The sequence below is a fragment of the Osmia lignaria genome, chromosome 2 (genome assembly GCF_051020975.1).
Source record: "Osmia lignaria lignaria isolate PbOS001 chromosome 2, iyOsmLign1, whole genome shotgun sequence".
In the NCBI taxonomy this organism is placed as follows: Eukaryota; Metazoa; Arthropoda; class Insecta; order Hymenoptera; family Megachilidae; genus Osmia; species Osmia lignaria.
The window spans coordinates 10,744,162-10,765,083 of NC_135033.1; the positions used below are offsets into that span (position 1 = coordinate 10,744,162).

At 46.0% G+C, this 20,922-nt stretch overlaps 1 protein-coding gene and 1 long non-coding RNA gene across 2 annotated transcripts in view; one reads left to right on the top strand and one right to left on the bottom strand.

The window, feature by feature from the left end:
* LOC117608453 (uncharacterized) overlaps positions 1-20,922 on the bottom strand; it is a 35,727-nt gene that overhangs the window by 8,420 nt on the left and 6,385 nt on the right. Inside the window, exons 3-4 of the long non-coding RNA XR_013063266.1 lie at positions 14,801-15,059; positions 14,556-14,709 (exon numbers count right to left, since the gene is read on the bottom strand). This is a non-coding gene — a long non-coding RNA (uncharacterized LOC117608453). The remainder of the gene's footprint in view (positions 1-14,555; positions 14,710-14,800; positions 15,060-20,922) is intronic.
* Mid1 (calcium-permeable channel component Mid1) lies at positions 805-20,577 on the top strand. Its single transcript, XM_034333555.2, has 4 exons — positions 805-2,805; positions 17,706-17,925; positions 18,318-18,530; positions 18,783-20,577. The coding sequence occupies exons 1-4, from the start codon at positions 805-807 to the stop codon at positions 19,853-19,855; spliced, it is 3,507 nt and encodes a 1,168-aa protein (XP_034189446.2). The 3' UTR covers positions 19,856-20,577.

Below are 20,922 nucleotides of genomic sequence, written 5' to 3' on the forward strand. Positions count from 1 at the left end.
GCTATCGGTATCGGTATCGTCATCCTCATCGTCGCTCGATTTCTCGTTCGGCGAGTTGGCCGTTCCTACCGTTTCCGCAACCGACGCTCTATTGCGTCTCGAGATCGGATTACGCGCGGCGATCGCATCGGTCTTCACGGATCGTCGAGGAGATCGTGGAGGGAATCGCCTGCTCCAGGGGGACTTCTAAGGGCCCCGCCGACCCGGGCCGCTCGGACAGCTGTCACCTGGCTATCGGCTCCGGGATACCTACGAGCGGGGCTGACACCATTTACGAGCCGTCTCGAACAGAAGATCGTCTCGACCGTCCGCAGCGAATCCGACTTCTCGGTGTATTCGTTCGGATTCGATCCTCTGTCTATCGGATATTCCGCGAACAACGGAAAAACCGCGAGCTACGCGGGTTCCGGCTATCGCGAATTTCGGACGGATACGGATACGGATATTGGATTCGCCGAGGTACCACGAACGTCATCGCCAAGGACGAGAGAAGAACGCCGGCAACGAACAGGGAAAAGAAAACCGAGAGGAGAAGAAGAATCGAAAGGAGTACAGGTGGATCGAAAGAAATCCTGGATCCTTGCTGGCAGCGATGCAGGGCCTTATGCGATCGATCGACGAGCAGAAACTCGATTGGAACGGCAAGAAAACATTTGGTACCGCGAATCCGGATCGTCCTCGGCACCGACATCGACGAAACAGCGAGCCGGAGGCTGGACCGCGTGCTGGCTGTGCGGCGTGGATCGTCGACGCGGACGATCCTCGGGACGAAGCAGGAACCCTAGCGTTCCAAACTTTGCGCCCATGCGGTTCGATCCGGCCGGATTCACGGGACCACCACCTACGTCGCACGAGCGAACCAACGGGAACGACGACGATGCCGACTACTACTTGCGTTTCCATTATCCTCGCCGCGATCCTTCCGTCGCGCAGATCCGTTTCTTTCACCTTCGAGCCAAGGTTGACGTTTTGGCCAGCAGTTTCCTATTCGTCCTACGGACTTGCAAGATTCTCGGCCAACGAAAATCTTGCTCCGCTCGAGAGAAGAAGCAGCCGCGTCGTTATCGGCCTTACGATACTTTCGTCACCACCGTCGGCACAAGTGGAAGAAGCATCGTCACCGATCGTCGTCGACTCGCGTCGTCGCTCGAGAATGGGCCCGAATTCAGAAACGCCACTGCCTTTCGCGTCTTTTACAGTTCAGTTTACCGCAGCGAGACATGCGCGCGCATTCGCACGTTCGCGATTATTTTCGAACGGAGAAAACGTCGGGTGTCGCGATTTCGTCGCTGCAACGGTCACGATGCGGACCGAGGGAACGGTGACGTCGACGACAGCGACGACGAAGAGAACGACCACGCTCGGCTCGAGCGTTTTTCCTGGACGTTGCGAGACACGGGGTCACGGCCGCCTCGTGATCGAATCAACACCGACCGAACGAGAACGAGAGGAAAGTCTGATCGTGCTAGACCAGTCGATCAATCCCCGATACCTATCGTGGACGTCACGAACGTTCCTTCCGTCGACGCGTTTGCTTACACTGCCCAGAACGACGAGAACGATGACAGTGTTCCGCGTAACCCGCCGCCAATTTGCCAGTTCGGACTGGATTCCGATGGTTTCGAGAGCAGGAACGATCCGAAAAGGGATAAGTTGCGCGTCGGTGATGGAAACGGAAGAAGCGAGAACAATTACACTGCCCGGTTCCAGGAGCCGATTACCAACGGAAGCTGCAAGAACGAGAAAGAGTTGGCGACCAGCGGATCAACGAAACTCTCAAATTCGTACGGTCGAAAGTACGGATTCTTGTTCGTCATGTATCTATTGGCTTGGCCGCTGGTCTGCTCGACCACTCCTTTCGCCCATGGTCCATCTCTCGGTCCCGCTGAAAATCTTTTGCAGCACAACTCCACGCAAATTTCATCCTTGTTTTCGTCGGGTGTCGCGTCGCAACAGCAACAGCAGCAGCAACAGAAACAACGGCATCGTCAAACGGAGGAGCAATTAGTTCAGGACGCCGAGTACGGTAGAGATGGTAACAACGCGCATCGTCGTCGCTGGTACGATGATCAACGAAAAGAAGAGGAACGGGAAATTGAGGAATCATCGTATCAAAGCCACCAGGCAGTTCTCGAGTCGGAAACGGTACATCCTTACAACGAATACAGCTGGGAGGTGAACCAGATAAATCCTTGGTTGTCGGCCTGCGACCTGGCGGGACCAGCGCCGGCCGATCTTCAAGGTAGTTGCGGTCCACCGGAAGTCCCGAAGAACTGCCCGATCGCTTGCACGATCGATGCCGGTAAAGAGTTTCTCGAGGTGATCGAGAGAACGTCGTGGTCGAGACGAAGCAAGCCGAAAGAGTCTGCTGCCGGTGAACAGATCCAGCGACAGAATAAAGAGAATAAGATGATTAAGAATAAGATTGGGGATGGCGTACGGATGGCTCCGGAACAGTGCCTTTTTTATCTCGAGGAGTCGCATAAGAGGGACATCTGTCGGGATGATTTTGGCCGGACCAGTACGCCAAGTTTTTTAACCCCGAGGGAGAATCGATATTGGTTCATGAGCGGGTTGCGTCTGCGGCACTGCTGCGAGCACGCGGTGGTCAACGCCCTGGCACCCGGCAAGGGCGGTCCGCTCGAGAACGTGCTAAACGGTGGCCAGAAGTGCGCCGATGCCCTGGACAAGCTGTTGCTCGTCGATGCGTTAGCCGCGAGATTGCATTGTGAATTCGAGGAAGTGCTGGCGCGATACGACTGTGCTCAGCCCTATTCGGTCATCTTCAACTGCACCCATTGCAAGGTAAGTTTTCTATTTTCTTACGTTCTCTATTTTTTTTTTTTTCTCAATCCTACCTACGCTCGCATATATCGCATCCAACCACTTGTATCTTCAGGCAATCGTGAAAAAGATTTCTACACGATTCGACAGAAAAAAAAGAAGGGGGAAGGTGGAAACGATTTGGCAAGTAGACAGGCGGGTTAGAATAGGAATCAACTCCTTTGTTTCGAGATCTTGTCGCACTGCACTTGGCAAGCGGACCGACTTAGCCCCTCGTGTTAAATTGACCCCCCGGCCTATACGACCTCTTTTGCAATCAACGCTAATAAGCGTTTCAACCAGAAAGCTCTGCAATTAGGAACGGATTCAATTTGTCCTCCTCTTCTTTTTCTTCTTCTTTCTCTCCTATCCTCCTACTTCTTTCCTCATCGAGTGTTTCCTTCCTGGAAATACTTGGCAAGGAGTCTTTGTCTTAGAACAGGATACTCTGGTCCCCTTGAAAATTCGTTGCACGTTGCGATCCTCTTAGTTTCTCCACGGTTTACGCCTTATTAGACTCTAGTTTTTTTCCTTTTCTCGGCGTATCATAGTATGCTGTGTTTCCGGTTAGTCACTGCAACTTCCGTTTACGTTCTGACGGTAAGAATACGCTGGTTGATTGTTCGGATTACAAGTTTGCCAAGCAATCCATTTACCCTGTTCAAACTGGCGAGATGTTGGTTGTTCGTTTAACAAAGAATTTCTTTACTTTTCTTCTCTCTTACTTTCCTTCGATACCATTCAACGAGACCGAAAGATGTTTAACTAACATTTTTCGGTGATAGTCGATGGAGATCCTAAAGTTTCAAACGAAATTATTATTTAGAAGCGACTTGTTCAGCGACCCGTTAAGTATAATTTCAACGCGTTCGCAATTTAACCGTGTCAATTAAATACACCTTTCCATCGAAGAAGACGGTCCGCGTGGCATGAACAATCTGAACGTCGTCGTCGGGGTTCGTTCATCCGCTCCGGTTCTCCTGTATTTCTGGGTCAACTATCCTTCAAATTTCATCGAACGAGTACAGAATTAATTAATTAGTCCTTTATTTTTTTTCTGTACGATCAAACCCTTTGCCCGATGAGAAAAAAAAAATCTAGCACGCGTTCCAAATCCGCTGTATCTTTATATCTTTTTTTCGTAAGTTGCTTCAATCGCTACGGTTTTAGTTTCTTGTTTCCCTTCATCGAACCGTCTAATCGTTCATTGAATATTCAACGAGTTAAAGATTTAAAAGTAAGAGGAAATAGAGGGGGATGAAATGGTCGGGGCCGCGAACGAGTTGGAAAACATAGAGGACATTCGAATTCGGCATTAACTGTCGAGCCGCAAATGGGGCGAACGAATGGCTGTGGTAATCGTTTAAATCGATATCGTGCTCGAGTTGGCATCAGCGTCGCTCTAGCAGCCTCTTCTTCCGCAAATTTCTGTCTGCGCGGCTGCCTGGCAAACCCTTAACGCTCCAGGCCTCGCACCGCTAATACGCCAATCCGAAACGATCAGCCGCGGGCAATTTTCCGCCGCCACTTTCAGCTAAATTAACAACCCCTTGCTTTTGCCATTTAACGCGCGTACATTGTCATACTGTAGATTGTCGTGTATCCCAACGAATGTTACGCAATTGATACGACATCGATTATTCGCACCGGTTCGACTACTACTCCATTATACCAATCTTCTTCTTCTTCAAAATTAGCCTCGTATATCATGTTTTACGAGAAAAATAATGTAATAACAGAAGGCGGCCGAGCGGTTTTTGGCTGAGCCCTACCGGCACGGTATTATTATCACAGCTGACGCAGCGATCATTAAACGATAATGACCGATACTAGGTCACTTTTAACCCGTAATTGAATTTTCATTACACACGACGTAGATCTATCTTTTCGGTATAAAATATCCTCTATTAACGATAGAAATGGTTAAATTTAAAAGCTCGCTGAAGGTGGAGGAAAAAAAAAAAGGGCATGGTAGAAAGGTAGTAGAAAGGTAGGCGAGGTTCGTGGAAACGTGTTGGCTAAACCGATCGATGTATTTGTTCCTTGTAACAGAGATTTATGCGAAATCGAGGCGGCGACCGATCGGATTACCGGACACAGGGGTACGTCGCAGTCTCGTTGGCGTCTCGAGAAAGAAATATCGCGAAACGGTACCGTTGGTAAGGGGAACCGCGTAGGTGGACCGAGAGAAATTTATAGATACAAAGGAAAGTGCACGACCGCGTAACCTGTCCTCTTCGTTATCGTTTAAGCGTTTATCAAAATTAATTACAATAGAAACCCTTTTTTTTCGTCCCCCTAACATTCTGCATCAGGCGCAAGAGGTGCATCGTATAGAGTTCATAGATTTCAGGTGCAGTTGCAATTGCTGTCTGTCGCAGACAGCCAGTCATAGTTTCCCTTTCCTACGTATGCTGGCGCGCTCGTGTGACACGTGTGTAGGTGGGTGAGCAAATGCGTGAAGGGTGCACGCGTGTCGTCAGAGACAGACACAGGGGGATAGACGTAACCTTGTTAATAGCTCGATGTGCCTTTTCGAAACTGCTGTTCGTTCGACGGCAATTACTTCGCTTTCGAAATACGAGAAACCGAAATTTCTCAATTTTATTCAAAATTATTCACCGAGATTCGACGCAGCTGTCCACCAGGAGAGCTGGTAATCGAGTTAATCGAGCGGAAACTCGTCAACTGCAACTTGCACCATTTCGTTCTATTTATCTTCGACTTAATTTCGCAGCAGGTGTTCTTTGCACCCGGTTAATCGAGATTATTCGGTGATTTTCTATGCGCGAACTGCGACTATTCAAACTCTGTCTGCTCGATGGGCTGTCTGGCAACTTGACGTACGTGGAAGTTACCTAAAACTATCCATCCCCTTGGAAAATCCTGGTAATCCACCGTTTACTTAGAGATTTCAAGCTTTTGACCAACCTTCTATGTATGTAGACACGCGTACGAACATGTTGACGCGCGCAAACTGGTTTAATGATTAAACGTCAAGTATAGTCAACCGTTGCATTGAAAGCACTCGGTTATGGCAGCTAGTTTGCTTACCACTCATTTTCAACCACCATAAACGTTTACGAATTAAACGCGAACCTAACCGGAGATCCTTGCCATCCGATAAATACTTCAAATTCGTTTAGAAAAAAATAAATAAATAAATAAATAAATAAAACAAGCGAATCAAAGCAGATATCGGAAGAGTTTAAGTAGAAATTCGTTGGACAGCATTATTAGCGATGTATAATATACGTAGTTGCAAGCTGTCCGATGCAGTGTACGGCCACTCCTCTTTCTCGTTAGTTGCACACATGTATGCACATTTCCACGTACACGTATAGATGTATTAGATATGAGATATAGATGTGTATAGGTAATGTGTCTGGTGCAAGTTGCGCATACACAGGTTATTCAGATGAGACGGTGTTGGTGTCTCACTTCTCGTCTAGAATCCGATGTAGGTGGACACTTTAGATAATTGGCGAATGTCACTACGTCGGGCTATTCCTTATTATCCGAATGAACTGGGTGTTTCCTTCGAATGCCCCGTTTCCGATACCGCCTTTCTCTTTTGTCACCAATTTCTCATCGTTTCTGCCGCGATAATTGACTCGCGTTAATTAAACAGACGCGATTTCAAACGGAAATCTTTCCAGTTAAAGCTTCTTTAAGTTAGGAAACGTTGTTTATTTACCGTAGAAACTTTGAAGCTTAAACTTTGACGAAAATTACTCTGGAAACGTTTCGTCGTGAAAATAATTGACCGGATTGCTCAGTGATTTTTGCAGTTTCGCGACTTACATTCTCGTAAAAGAACCTTCGGTTTTCTTGTATCGAGGAAAAACGGCTGGCACGTTTGCGCAATAATGCACGTATCGGTAATATTTTAGTAAGAACGCGCATCGCGATGCACCGAGTGAAGTTTTCGCGGTAACAACGGCAGGAAACCTTGCGCTTTTACGATTGCACGTGATGCATCGACTACCAAATGCACTCGCACTACGTTATCCGAAAACAATGTCCTCGTTTATCCCCTTTCATTTCTTTTCTTCTCTTTCGCGGTAAAAATCAAAATATCGATATTTCTCGACGAATAACGTAGGAAGGAGAGGTATCTAAGCGTTTAAAGCGGATACTAGTGGTAGGCGAAGTGTAACCAACGACGCGTCGTCCCAAGTTTCGATCGATCGTCCTAATGGAAGCGAATTAATTAACAAAATTGACGTCAAACTGGACCGCGACGAGCGTCGTCGCGACGTTCTTCGATATCTCAGTGGTAAAAATAAGCGGTGTTATTTCGGCCGGTCGCGGGACAAAACCAGGTTGCCAGTCGCGAGGGACGGAAAGATCTTGTGAACTCTTGTACTCGTTTAACCATTTTCAATTCCGATCGCTCCTTTTAACTCGGCCGTACTGATTAAGAAAATTGACGTCAGACTCGACGACTGCCGTCTACCTATCTTCCTATTTATTTATTCATCTATTGTTTAGAAAATGATAATAGAAAAAACGTAGGCACTTGGCCTATTAGGAGATGACCCGATAAAATAACGATACAAAGGCGAGAAAATCCAAGGAAATAGGACATCGTCTAACAATTAATGGGGGTGGTTATCGTTCGTAATAAAAAAGTGCAGTTGCAATTTGTATCGAAGACAGATGCACGCGTCCCAGACATTTCTGGACGCGGATTCGAGTGGAAAGAGTTTAGATGTGCTGGAATTTGGTGCGAGAAGAAAAGAGAAAGGTTCGGTGGCGGAGGGGTTGGTGAGGGATGGTAAAGGGGGTTAGAGGGGTGAACCGTCAGGATGGACGAAGCGTGGCGAGACGAGGCGAGGGGTGGCAAGGAGAGGCGAGGCGAGGCTAGGCGAGGGTTGCAGAGAGGGGATCTGGTTGGAGGGCAAAAGGGGTGGGAGGATGCAAGGTGCAATCAATAGCGAGATTGCCCTCGCTCGGTAGCTACTCAACGCCAATAGAGGAACGTTATAGACACTACCGTAGAGCCGTTACGATTGCACATTCACTGGTCTGGACCGAACCGGACCGGATTCGAGCTTAACGGTTTCATTAGGTGCGTAAGGTGTCTTGGTGAAAGCTTTTTCCACTTGCCCGTGAAATGTGACTTCGATTATGGCCTTGGCAAGCTAATAATCGTAGACGATTCGATGATAATGTGGCTATCACTCGACACTGTTGCTTTACCACCAGCTTTCTACCGAAAATCTTCAAACGTACAGTCTGATTCTGGCAACTAGGCCAACCCCATGTCATCTCCTTCGCCGGTGCAACGATGCGCTTGCACAAATGCATTTTGCGTAAAAAAAAAAAAAAAAAAATTGTAGTATTAAGTAGCTCGTTAACGTCGGTCACCGGCGATCGATGCGACGGCGAACACGTTAAGAGTTAATTTGCAATTTTATTCTTATCCTATATTTTTTTTCCAACTTCGCGTCGCTTAATTTCAAGTTTTCAACTTTTAACGCGGCCTGTTGTACGGGTATATCGAAAAGTTTTAAAAAGAAATTCACGTGCAAAATCAGGCTTAGCCGCCACTTCGTGCCAGTCCCAAGTACCTATTATTCTACCCTCCACTTCAGCGTTACGAGTACTCAAGAACTGTGCTGCATAGCTCCTTTCCGTGTCAAGATTTTGTGGAACTTAAGCGAAACATCCCCCCGAGTCGCAAAGTGCTTTAAATTTCCTCCCGTTTCTACGACTCAGCCCTTTTTTTTTTTCCTCTCTCTCTATTCTTTCGGCATTTCGGTTCAATTGTTTTCCATTGAAAAACACATTGCTCTTAATCGCGTGCAGTTTTAAAACTATTTCGGATCTCTTTCGAAATTCTAAAGTCCCACGCGTTTCCTATTCTCTAGACGAATTGCCAGAGTATTCGCTGAGCAAATATACCGGTAAGATTGGACGGAGAATTTCCAAGTCGTCTTCTCCTCGGTTCACCGTGAGAAGTTATAACAGAGAAGCAAAGTTTTAAGCCTCGTGCGTCGTCAACTCTTTGAAATTCCCTATGCATCCACGTTAGCTGTTAGAAATTTGTTCAAAGTTCTCTAGCTGCTTATCACCGATTCCGAATCATCCATCATGGCCGGCGTTAGGTTGTAGGACACGCGTGATGCCGACATTTTCGGTGATTACTCGGCAGAGAAACGGCTGCGCCATGCATATTCCTACACTCGAGTAACCGTAATATCAGAGAAGCTGCCTAAGTATCGGGGGCTTAGCTTGGACAGTAGTGGTCTAAGCGGATTAAAAGTCGATCCCTGCGATTTGGGTGAAAACGTCTTCTATGGTGGTCGCTTTCAGCTTTTTCTTTAATATCCGATTCATCGTTGCTTAACAAGAGGACGGTATGCCGAAGATTCTTTCGACTCGTAGATTCGTGATTCTGTAAAACATCGTTCCAGTTTTTCGCACTTCCTTATCCGTTTACCATCCATTCTTTCGGAGATCGACCAGCAGAAAAATTGAAGGTTCGATTACCTACCGTCAGCCAGGGCAACGGGAAGGTGCACTTTATACGACAGGATATTTACATGAATCGTGGAAACACGTGTGTGTACCAGCCCAGAAGTTATCGAATCGATACCTCCCTGTAAAATATCCCGACCCAATGGAATATATACCATTGGAATTTTCTTTATGGACCCACGATAAATATAACAGAATATAGATTTTTATACGAAAGCGATAAAAAACGCGATACTTTTAGTTTCTTTATTCCCACCTTATAAAGAAGCGACGGTGTTATCTGTTTTAAGTATCATCCAGTTAGACGAGCGAACGTCTGCTCCCTCGTTAGTTAGCGTAGTACAACTTTGAAGTAAGAATTTTCTAATTACGCAACCTTTTGTAACCAACCGGGTAAACTGTTTGATAGGTGGAATCTAGAAAAGCGGTTATAATCGTTAGGAAGGAGAGACCACGCAATCGGTCTAAATTGATCGTGCGTGAATCAGCTGCAAACAGACCGGGTTATAATTAAAACGGTAATTAACTGAGGGCGTATTTAAACCCTGGGGGCGTATTCTGTCATGAAACTCGTATTATTTATCGTAGTTATACAGTCACGAAAGACTTTGCCATGTTTATCGATGAAGAAACTTTTGAAAAATCGCAATATTCCTTCGTGTATTATTGTTTCACCTTCTAGTCCGAATCGAGGGCCATCCTTTCTTCTATTTTCCCCTCTCTCTCTCTCTCTCTCTCTCGATTCGAAGAATCCTTTCCTTAGGCAGAAAGTTCTTTCGAAGTAGAGAAGAGAAGAGTTTGTAGGAAGGAAAGACTTGCCTTTCGCTTCGATAACGTTCTTGAAAGAGGGCAGAGAGAAAAAGAGGAGGATAGCAGGCTGAAGGGTGGAAAGACGAAGGATAGAAGCGAATGGGAAGAGAAGTAAAAAGGGGAGCAAGTGGTGAGAGGCAAACTGGAGGAGAAGAGAAGACTAGTTCCATGTGGATGGAATACGGATCAATAACGCAGAGGGGTGAAGCATCATCCTTCGGTTAGGTTCTTTCGATTCTACGACCGAGAAAACTGATTCCGACCAACAGGATGCAACCGATACGAAGATTCTTTCCTACCTGTACGATCGCTTCACCGAGATTTATCTTCTTTCTTACTTCTTGCTCACAATAGAAGCTCGTTTATCAGGACGCTGATTAAGGGAACGATCGATTACACGGGAATCTAAAATTGTTAACATTTCTGAAATAGTAATAGCGCAAACTAAATCGTATCGGACTGTTTCGTATTAAGGTCGACGTTGAAGGGTTTTCCTGATTCCCAGAAGATATTTAATTATTCAGAAGGATAGGGAAAATGTTTGTCGAGATTCGAATGCGTGCAAGATTCGGTGACGTGTTCCATAAACGATATCTCCTCGTCCCATGCGACCGTGCAGCACAAGACTCTATCGATCAATACAGCGAAATAAAGTAGAGAAGAGGAAAAGTTTTAATACGATATACGAACCGGCCTCCTTTCACCCACGCCCGAAAAAAATCCTCTTTGTCCTCTTTCTTTATTTTTTCCTTCTCTTCGCTTTCCGATCTGATTTTTCTCCACGGTTTTCATCTCTTTCCTCTTCTCGCTTCGACGATTCCGCTGATGATCATCGTAACGGCAGTCGGAGTGTTAATTGATGGCCCTTGTGGCTGCGAACGTGTCAACAGTGAGCAACGAAAACGTGTTACAAATGTTAGTTGGTTTGTTTGTTTCGCGAGGAAGGTAAAGAAAGGGAGGTGGAGCTAGGTGGAAAACGAGGGGTAGCAACGGCATGATTTTCTCGTGACACGTAATAGAGGATGACGAGAGGATAGGAGGGCAGGTTAGAAGATCGAGGATACGAGGGGTGCCTTGGGAGTGATGAACCATATGGCCATAGCTGTTCCCCAGCGTCCTTCTAAAAATTACAAACTTTCCTCCCTCGAGCAGCGGGATAACGTTTCCCAAATCCTTTCTCCTCCTCGGCTTTCTTCATTTCACCGTGCTAAACCTTTCTTTTTCGTCATGATATTTTCGATCTGTACAACGGCTATTTACAATGAATTTTTCCGATAAGCTTGCAAGTTTAGACGCAAACAACTTGTAATTGGTCTTCGATGATATCGAAGAAGATATCCGGAGAAACTCTTGCCGGGATGTAATTAAATACGATCGATAGGTTTGTTGGAAGAGCGGAAAGGGAGGAAGTGGTCGGAGGTCGAAAAGATCGTTGTTCTTCTATCGATTCCGTAGCTTGGCGAACGTTGTATCCGAGCTGATTGATAGCAGCTTGCACGTCTACGAAGCTTCGTCGAGGGTGTTATTTTCCTTGGTTTAACATCGACGTTACACCATACATCTTCACCGGGACGTCTACTTTTCCTTGTCACCCTTTTCCTTCTCCCCCTCTCTCTCCTCGTTGATTAAATTAATTTTCCTCCTGTTTCGTATAAATAACATTCCATACACCATTATAAATTCTATTCCTCGTCTATGCAGTTCTTTTTCAATTTTTCTTCGAGAAAAGAAGATATTTTTTTTATCCGCCTTGAGAATAGATATTCCGAACAGTGGTAGTACATATTTAGCATTCGATATCTCTCGGTTTCTGCTTCTGTTCACCGGCTATATATCTGATATAGATGCAGTCAGTTGTTCGTAAATATTCGAGAACTTTTATTTGGAGATACCTATGGGAACGTAGGTTCGCCGTTTCGAGACGAATGCTGTGCAACAGCAACGGGAAAGCTCGTGGAAAAATAGGACGAGTACATTTGCAAGGTTTATTCTTGCTTTGGATATCGATATAATACCTCGAAAAGGTATGACCACCAATTTTTCTCGTTGTTAAACAAAATATCTTAATTTGCATATCTCGCATAATAGAATAATTAATCCACGTTATCCTGTATTTGCATGGATGATTCTAATACGTGTCCTTAACTTCTCCGAGCATCGAGACGCGAAGTCACGTGGCTGAATCACGTTGCCACCGTGTGTACATCCTTCTTTTGATCATTATTGATTTCCATTCCACGTAGACAACGTCGAACAACGTAGCCCATTCCATCGTCAAAATCGTCGATATTTGTTTCTTCGTTACTTTGTCCGTTTCGAGAAGCGAGAAGAGGAATTGCGGCATTGAACGCTCGCCTGTCGGGCAAGTAGTATAAGTGCGTTCTGGTCAGACCGCTTCGCGTCGAGTGGAAGCTACCGATCATTCATGCGACGCGACGCCTCAATGGACTCGAAAAACAATCCTCCAATTATTCGAAAGCTTAAATTTCGGAAACATCAACGTCGAAAACATAAGACGACGCGCTCTTTTTTCAAGCAGTTCTTTTCAAAAGAAGAGCAATAATCGTTGAGCAGGATTAAAGAAGAATGTTTTCTTTCCCGCGGATTTCATTCGTCTGGGATTCTGAATGCATAATCCCGCTGTTGTTGGCCGAATGCCTGTTCGAAGCGATAGCCAGTTGTTAGTTGAATGTTAGCGATCGCAAGCGAGATTTGAACGATGCTCTTCTTTCGATTGCCAAGTATTTCCCTTTCTCGCGGTCTTCGCGATTTAAACGTAAATTTCTAAATTTCTCGGTAATTTCAGGCGATATTTCAAGGGACGTCAGGATTTTGCCGTTACGTTGGAAACGTCGTAACACGACGGTTGGATCGTTAATTTCAACGTAACGTCGCGGGCTGCGAAAGTTGGCGACGAAACGGTGGCGCTTTTAATTTTCATTCGGCCGGCTCGGATATCGGAGATTCTCTGCTCTCTTTGTCGGCCGTTGAAATTCATTACCGCTCGTATTTACAGCGTAATACAGAAGTTTAATAAGCGGAGGCGTTTACGGCCGTCGTGTGTACATCGTTTGACATAAACGCGTTCGCTTAATGGCCGTGACATGCATACGTACCCACCTACTCGGACAACACGCTCTTTAATTATCTACCTGAATAAAATCGAATCGTTTACCTACGATTATTAATTCCGTCTTCGGCCCCAGTTCACGTCTAGATGAAAATTTTCATAAATTTTCAAACGTTACAGAAAACGGCGTGAAAAAAATTTCCTTTTGCTCGAGCAAAGTTCTCGCAACGCTATAAATTCATTTGCGGTTTCGCTCGCACCGGTTCAACTTGACCCGTGCAATGCCGCTTCGAAGCGGCTAAATGCGGCGCGTTTAATTCCGGCCAACCGTTTGTTAATTAAAACCTAACGGGATGTAAACTGTATAAAAAAGAAGGGGGGAGGGGGTGGAAAACAGTGTGTTCTCGAGGCGTACTTCTCTACGCTTTGTCTCGAGTAATGCGAGCCTTTTGTGCGGCTCGAGAAGCGACACTTGCCAACGGTTGTCTTCCAACCAATTGTCTCGGCAAACGAGTTGCCAAACTTACCATCAAACTATTTGCCTTCTTAAAACCTTCGAACCATCTATACGTATGATCGAGGAGGGTGTAAAACAAAGTGAAATCGTTACTTTCGACCCTCTCTCGTTTAGCCTATTTACGGAGTAACCGTTAGAGTTACTGTACGCAGTCGACGAATATCACGACGATGCTAATACAAGCAAACAAGAGGGAAAAAAAAAGGGAGAGGGAAATTGCATAGAGTAAACCGAAAAAGAGGTCGAGAAACAGCGTGGGGGAGGGGATGGATGGATGGAAGGGTTTACGTCGACGCGGTTGTTGATTTTTCGTTGGTAGCTCGTAGCTGGAAAAGTTACACGTGGAAAAGTTGAAAAGAAGTGCGATTCGAAGTACGGGCTGTGTTCGGTTGGCTCGCGGAAAATTGTAGATTAGAAATGAAAGAAAGGAAGGAAGCGGGCGAAGACGTTTCGCGTAAGGGGTTAAAAACTCGACCGCCTGTAGAGGAGAAGCTTGATGAAGGGAAGGAGTGTAGGATTTAGGGATAGCCTGGTTGGTAGGACGGTGAAACAGATATGGGCCAGGTAACCAGGTCACCGCGACTGAGGGCATTGCTTTTCCAACCACCAACCCACCAACCACCGACAGCGCCACCCCCTTACAATCTCTCCCACTTTTTACTCCTTACTACCCCTTCAACCCGTCCCTTTTTCATCCCTTCTTCTCTTCACTTCTTTCCAACCATCCCTACCCCTTTCTACCGACGTTCCGCCACTCGATACGACACGCGAACAACAGATTCGCATCTCTGAATTCTCCAATAGGCATCTACTACTCTTTGTTTCTTCAACGCGTTCTGTAACACTCACCGTTTTGTCCTTGCCTTCCTTTTCTTTTTTACACGCGTTCTTATTTCCTCCCCTATCTTTGTCGCTGCTCTGTTCGTCTCCCGTTGAACACTGGCTAAGTTCTTTTCTCTCTGTTTTCCATAAGAGCGATCCATCGTCGATCTGGATTAAAAACCTTTCAAGGAAATATTCTGATTTAGAGGAAATTCCGCGTTATATCAAAGCTGAGTTAACTCGAGTTACGTGTTTAAACGGTTAACCCGTACCTGATCATTTTCTGCGCCACGTGTTTTCCGTTTCCGATTCGATTTAGCTAATTGTATCTCCTCGATGCTTGGCTGTTGGTGCTCGCTGGTTAATTTCGTTCGAAGGATCGAGCAAGCTTCCTTCGGGAAACTCGTCTCTTCCAAAAGTTATACCGTAAATGATTCGACGTCGGTGAAGTTTCTTGTATTTCGATCGAACGAACGATCGAATAGGTGGTTCAACGTGTTACGTTCCCATCATTCCTGGACAGTCGAACGTCTGAAACGTAAACGAAACGGTGTTCTTAAGTGAAAAGGGAAAGACGATTATCTTGCGTTTAAAGTTTCATACGCGTCTTTCGTCTCGTTTAGCTATCCCGGCTTGCTAAATTCCCTGTTCCATTCTCCTTGTTCTCGAGCCGCCGTTGAAGGTAATTAATCCGACGTGCTCACCAAGTATGTATGGCACTCGTGGCATGAAAAGCGCATTTATGAGCGGAGCGCGGTGTAAACGAGAAGGAAGGAAAGCGAGGTCTCTCCCTTAGCTTTCTGGCTCCGCGAGCATCGTTTTGAAAATCCCGCCAGGAAATTCGCCTGCACGCTAGGCTAATTTCGAAATACCCTGCTCGCGTTTTATTTTTCATCGGTTAATGTAAAATAGACTGCTCGACGAAACTGCTTTCTCTATTTTTCTCGTTAGTTAATAGACGTTGGGTTAACGCGTCGTTGGATTCAACGGTATAAAAGGGAAACGGGTAAGATACGAGCCGACTCGATCGCGTGACTCTAATCCTTTCTTCTTTTCGCGATAATTACAAGTTATTACCGTTGGATTACCCGATTACCATCAACCTATTTCCGTGAAACTGTTAACCTGCTGGAAAGAGAGAAACGCGTGCACTCGTCGATCTTCTCGATTAATAGACGACGGTAGGGTATAACTGTTAAACTGTTAAATTACACGGTAGTAAGGTGAAGCTGGTTGAAAATACAGGTGCGCGCTCGTCTTACAAAAGAATCGTTCACGCAAAGAGCATTACTAATTTCGAGACCTCTCCTCTTTGATCTCTCGACGACCTAACCGAGACAAAGGATTACTCCGGCGTATTCCGAAAGAGGGATAAATTAATGTCACGAATCCGGAGTGAACAATGACAGGCCGAATTACGAGTCGTTCTATCTATCTGTATGTATGTAGGCGAGGGCGGCTCTTCGTACACCTACGCGTTTGAAAACTGAAGGAATAAGTGTACGTGTTCGTATCGAGGGGCGGAGAAAAAGTAGAACGAAGAAGAAAAGGAATTTGAAGCCGATATACATTAGTCCATGTGAAAAGAAATTAACGCGGTCCATCACCGGGATGAAATGCGCCTTCTCACCGCGTATATAGGTACCTTGCAAACGAACGTCTACTCGTTTAAAGAACATCCCCGATTTCCGGTTTCTCCCCGGCTTTTCTCTCTGAAACGCTCCGGTTCCCCGATGCAGTCCAAGCAGGATTATTCGGGATCGGGACACCAGGGAGAAACTTGGAAACTGTGTCGCGCACCTCTACGGGAACTACTTAATCCCTTTTATATTTTATAACTGCGATTACGTAAAACTACTACGCTTCCCTTTATTTAGGTCTTCTGAATCCTCGGGCCTAGAAGAGATTATATAAATCTAGAAGAATAAAATATCTGGTCGAAAGCAGAGGGATAGGTTTCGGTTAAAATCGGAGTACATATGTCGGCGACAAGAATTTCACGAGGAAATCGGAAAAAGACGTATCGTTTGAGACCTCCGCTCCATTATAGCGATCTAAGTAAAAGAATAGTAGGGCGAGTGATCGAGGGGGTAGGTAGTGGGGTGTGTAAGGGCGAAAGGAAGGGGGAGAGGGTGCGAGTGGCGCAGAAGAAGGATCAGCAGCAGGAAGCTGGCTGGTAGAGAGAGAAAGGGTTAGCAGAGGGTGGGAATGATAGCCTGGAGGGGAGGGTACCGCATCTGCCTGCCTAGCTCGAGCCGTAGATACTCGGCAGAGGCTGCAGCGAATTGGGTCAACCAACTTGGAGTGTACTTCAGGTGTAGCTACCTATCTGCCTATCTACCGACCCACCAAACTACTACCCTATACTCCTTTCCTTCCCTCTGAATCGTTCCCTTTTTTCCTTACTCGTTAACCATCGACCAGGGCTGATCGTTATACATATTTCTAAGTTCCAGTAAAATTACGTAAGATTAGCTACGAATTTAAGGGGATGAATTCGTTCGGTCAAGTTTTCGATAAAATGTTTTCAATAAGGGAAAGAAAGTAGATATCGATAGGTAAGACTTTTTGTAACGAGGATGTTTCTAACGACCATGAAATCAGCCGGGGGATCGAGACGAGGAACGTGCTCACTTTCACCCCGTGGTGGTCGAAGATGCGGCTCACGTGCCTCTTACCCAACCTTACCCTCCCTCGCATCGTTCACCTTTTATTTTTCGTTTTCGCCGAGCACCATTTGTCTCCGCGATGTTCCACGCGTAATCGGCAAAGTTCAACTATCAGCCTGGTCATTTTTCAATCGACCACTTTTTTATATATCCAATTCCCTATCTTCTTTCTAATCAATTTTAAACTATTACAGGATTGATTAAAGATTCCAAGTTCTCGAACATGTATTATACCGACCTGATTCTAGATTTGAAAGGATCGCGAATAGATACGAGCGAAATTTAGCATTGATAATGATTCGGGAACCTTGCTAGAGGGAAAGTAATGAAAAAGGAGGGCGTAGTAATAGGAAACAATAGGGCACAACTAGACCGTGCGAAGAGTAATATTTTCGGTCATTTCGATCGACGCGCACCAATTGTCCTAACTTACAATCTTTCACTTAGATTCAGCTCTTAATGTTATGTAGGTCAGCGTGTATATAAATGACTATTTTCTATGTTCCAGGAAGCGTATAGAAAATGGGTATGCAGCTCCCTGGTGCCTTACTTTGCTCATGGGGGACCGCAGGACTTGGATAGCTCGGACAGCTGGGTCGGAAGCAGGCTTAGGCCCTGTCGGTCCTTTTGCCAATCCGTGGAGCAACGTTGCCCTTACTTACTTCCGGGTGACCGTGCCCCCGCTTACCCCACGCAGTACGCCGGCGAACCTACTTTCCTTTGCAGAGGTAATCGTCCTCTACTATCCTGTAAAACGAAATAACTATCAGAAGAAGGGTAAAAGCATTTTTGGCACCCTATCTTGATTTCCACCTTGTTGGAAATCATTTGGTATACGCGTCTCTGTATTATAAGGGATAGCGAAGATTTAAGAGTTTAGGGTAAAGCTGCCCCTGCTGAGCACGGGGAGCATATTAGATTTAGGTAGGGCAACTCGTCGAGCAGGTCTGCTTTAAGGAGAAAATATACGAGAGTGGTTTCGGTAGGTGAAATCCTTTAACTCGAAGCTTTTCTACTCGATATGAGTAGTTAACCCTTTACTTCGGGAAAGTGAAAAGGAAGAGAAAGAGAGAGAGAGAGAGAGAGAGAGAGAGGTGGTTGTGCAACGAAATGATTTCAGATCCAAACATCCCCGAGACCGGAGAGCAAGCTGCGAGGGCGTTGCACAGCAGCGAAGAGGACGAGTGCTGTTTTCACGCGTGCTCCGAGGAGAATCCGGGATCGGGTATCTGCGCGAATTGTACGGACCGAGAACCACGGAAACGCGGGAGAAGCCACGATCCTCCGACGGCGCCCTACTGCGAGATTAATCCTATTCAACCAGCTTCCACAGGTACGTCTCCTGTTCCCTAACCCCCTTCGTCTAACCAAACTAACGATCCGGATTCGTGCCGCGAGCTAAGCTAATCAAGAACGTCTGAATTCGTGGAAAACGATTACGTCGATCGTTCAATGTTCGTTCGTTACAGTTACAGATGTAAAAATGAATCATTATCTGTAAATCATTGTCTGACAGAGTTGAAAAAAAAAAAAAAAAAAAAAAACAAAAAATGAAAAGATACTTTACCATGATCGTTTGAATCAGGTGGACAGTATCGTGCTCCGGGAACTACGGACAGCACGGTGATCGAGGAAGGGGATGAATCGTACGATTCGTCGAAGGAGACGGACGCGTCGGCGTCAGGGACGCTGACTAATATCGTCCAGCAACAAGGGACCTCGTTGTGCGGAAGCGGCGGTGTCGGTTCAATGACGAGCATCTCGTCTTCCGATCGATCAACGATCAGCCTACTCGCGCAACTGTTTTGGTTATGCTCGATCCTGACCAGCAGCCTCGGCAACGTTCGAACGATACCTGCGCTATGGTTATCTAGGAGCATCGTACGTTTGACAGAGCCGTTGATGGATCGGTGGTGGTTGGCAGAGACGAGCAGCCGGCGATCGGTTGAGCTTGCCGGTTGGCTGCACGAAGCGAGCCTGCGTCACGTAACCAAGTGGATGCTCGAAAAGTGGGTGACGGTCGAAGGTCGGTGCCGAGGTTGTTGGTGGTACCGGTGGTGTTGTTGGTGTTGGTGCTGGTGCTGGTGTTGGCGGTGGAGGTGGCGTAGAATATCGTCGAGCGGTCGCGTACGATGGAAATTCCGACCGCGGCTACCGCGTAGAAAAACTCGCGGACCGCCTCGACCCCTAACAATCGTTGCCCCCGCGCCGACCACCGCCACGTTAACGGGCAACGAAGAAACCGCCTCTCTTAATCGTCCACCTCATCCTCCTCGTCGTCGTCGTCGTCGTCGTCGTCGTCGTCGTCGTCGTCGTCGTCGTCATCGTCGTTGTCGTCGTTGTTGTTGTTGTCGCGTCTCGTCGACGCGGACAGGGGATTTCGGCTCGTTCGCTGTCAAGTGTCACTGGCGGCGATGGAATTGGTGGTGGTGGTGGTTGTATCGATGGTGGAGATCGCGGGCCACGATCGAGGACGCGATGCGACGCGCAACCGGAAGAATCGAACGAAACGGGATGAAGCGAAGAAGAAGAAGAAGAAGGAGGAGAAGGTGGAAGGGAAGAAGCAAAGGCAGTTTCGACGTTTTCGGCAATGACGTTTGGCATTGTTCGGCCACGCGACGATACTTTAGATTGTCCTCGAGGAAGGATCCGCCATAGAGGAGATCGAGGGGAACGCAACATGCGTGAAATACAGGTATTTTCAGTCGGTAACCAGAGCTCCGTCGTAAAGGACTTTGGATCTACGATTCCGTCGGACCTTCGAGAAACGGACGAAGGGTTTAAAGGGCTTTGCCCCGATGGAGGAAGGTCCGTGTAAACAAGAGGGCGCGTGGCGAACGTAGATAAAAAAGCTGGAAAGAGGAACGATGGCGCGAGTCGGAACGAAAGGCGGGATAAAAGGCATTTTTGAAGAAGGTACTTCGAGAGTAGAGAGGAATTACGATATCGAACGGGAAAAATAAGAAAAACGATAGGGAACGAGCATACACGGTGAACGTGTACGAGACAGTTTCAAAGGAAGCTAAAGGTAATTTCGACGTTGAAGAAAGAAAGAAAGAGAGACAGGAAGACGAAACAAAAAAAAAAGAGAGACGAAGAGACCGGCAACGTCTATCGCTAATAATAACGATAACAATAATACAATAATAATTAATTAATTAATTAAATAACAAAAAAAAAAATTAACGACGATTACGATGACGGGGGTGATGATACGACGATGCCCATGATGAAATTACGATAACGACGGTGATCGAAGAATAATGAATTAAAATACTAGTTAACGAATAATAATAATGCTGATGATACTGATGAATAATGAGATAAAATAATAACGATTAAATACTTAAAAGAAAAGAAAAAAAAAAAAAAATGAAGAAACCATGAAGTAACGTTAACGTTTACGATAGAATGATTACGATACAGTTATTATTACACGTTCGATGCGTTCCACATAAAACACGCCCACACACGCGCGCACACATATACACGACACGTCATATACACACGTACACAAGGAATTAATTATTTCGAAGGAAAAAAAAAAAAAATGGAGAAGATGAAGAAGAATAAGAAAAAAAAAATAAAATAAAATAAAATAAAAAAGTTAAAAGTGCGAACGAGCGAACGAAGAAGCGAGAGTACATGGACGACAGCGTGATAGAAATCAAGAGCGAAAGAGAGAACGAATGCGAGAAATGATATGATAAAGAGAGAAAGTGAGT

What these genes read in the sequence shown, in the direction of transcription:
- Mid1 (XM_034333555.2), top strand. Translation starts at nt 805, where the DNA reads ATGCGGTTCGATCCGGCCGGATTCACGGGACCACCACCTACGTCGCAC. An exon ending in TCAACTGCACCCATTGCAAG is followed by an intron (nt 2,806 to 17,705) that starts GTAAGTTTTCTA and finishes TCTATGTTCCAG; the next exon opens with GAAGCGTATAGAAAATGGGT. An exon ending in TATTCAACCAGCTTCCACAG is followed by an intron (nt 18,531 to 18,782) that starts GTACGTCTCCTG and finishes CGTTTGAATCAG; the next exon opens with GTGGACAGTATCGTGCTCCG.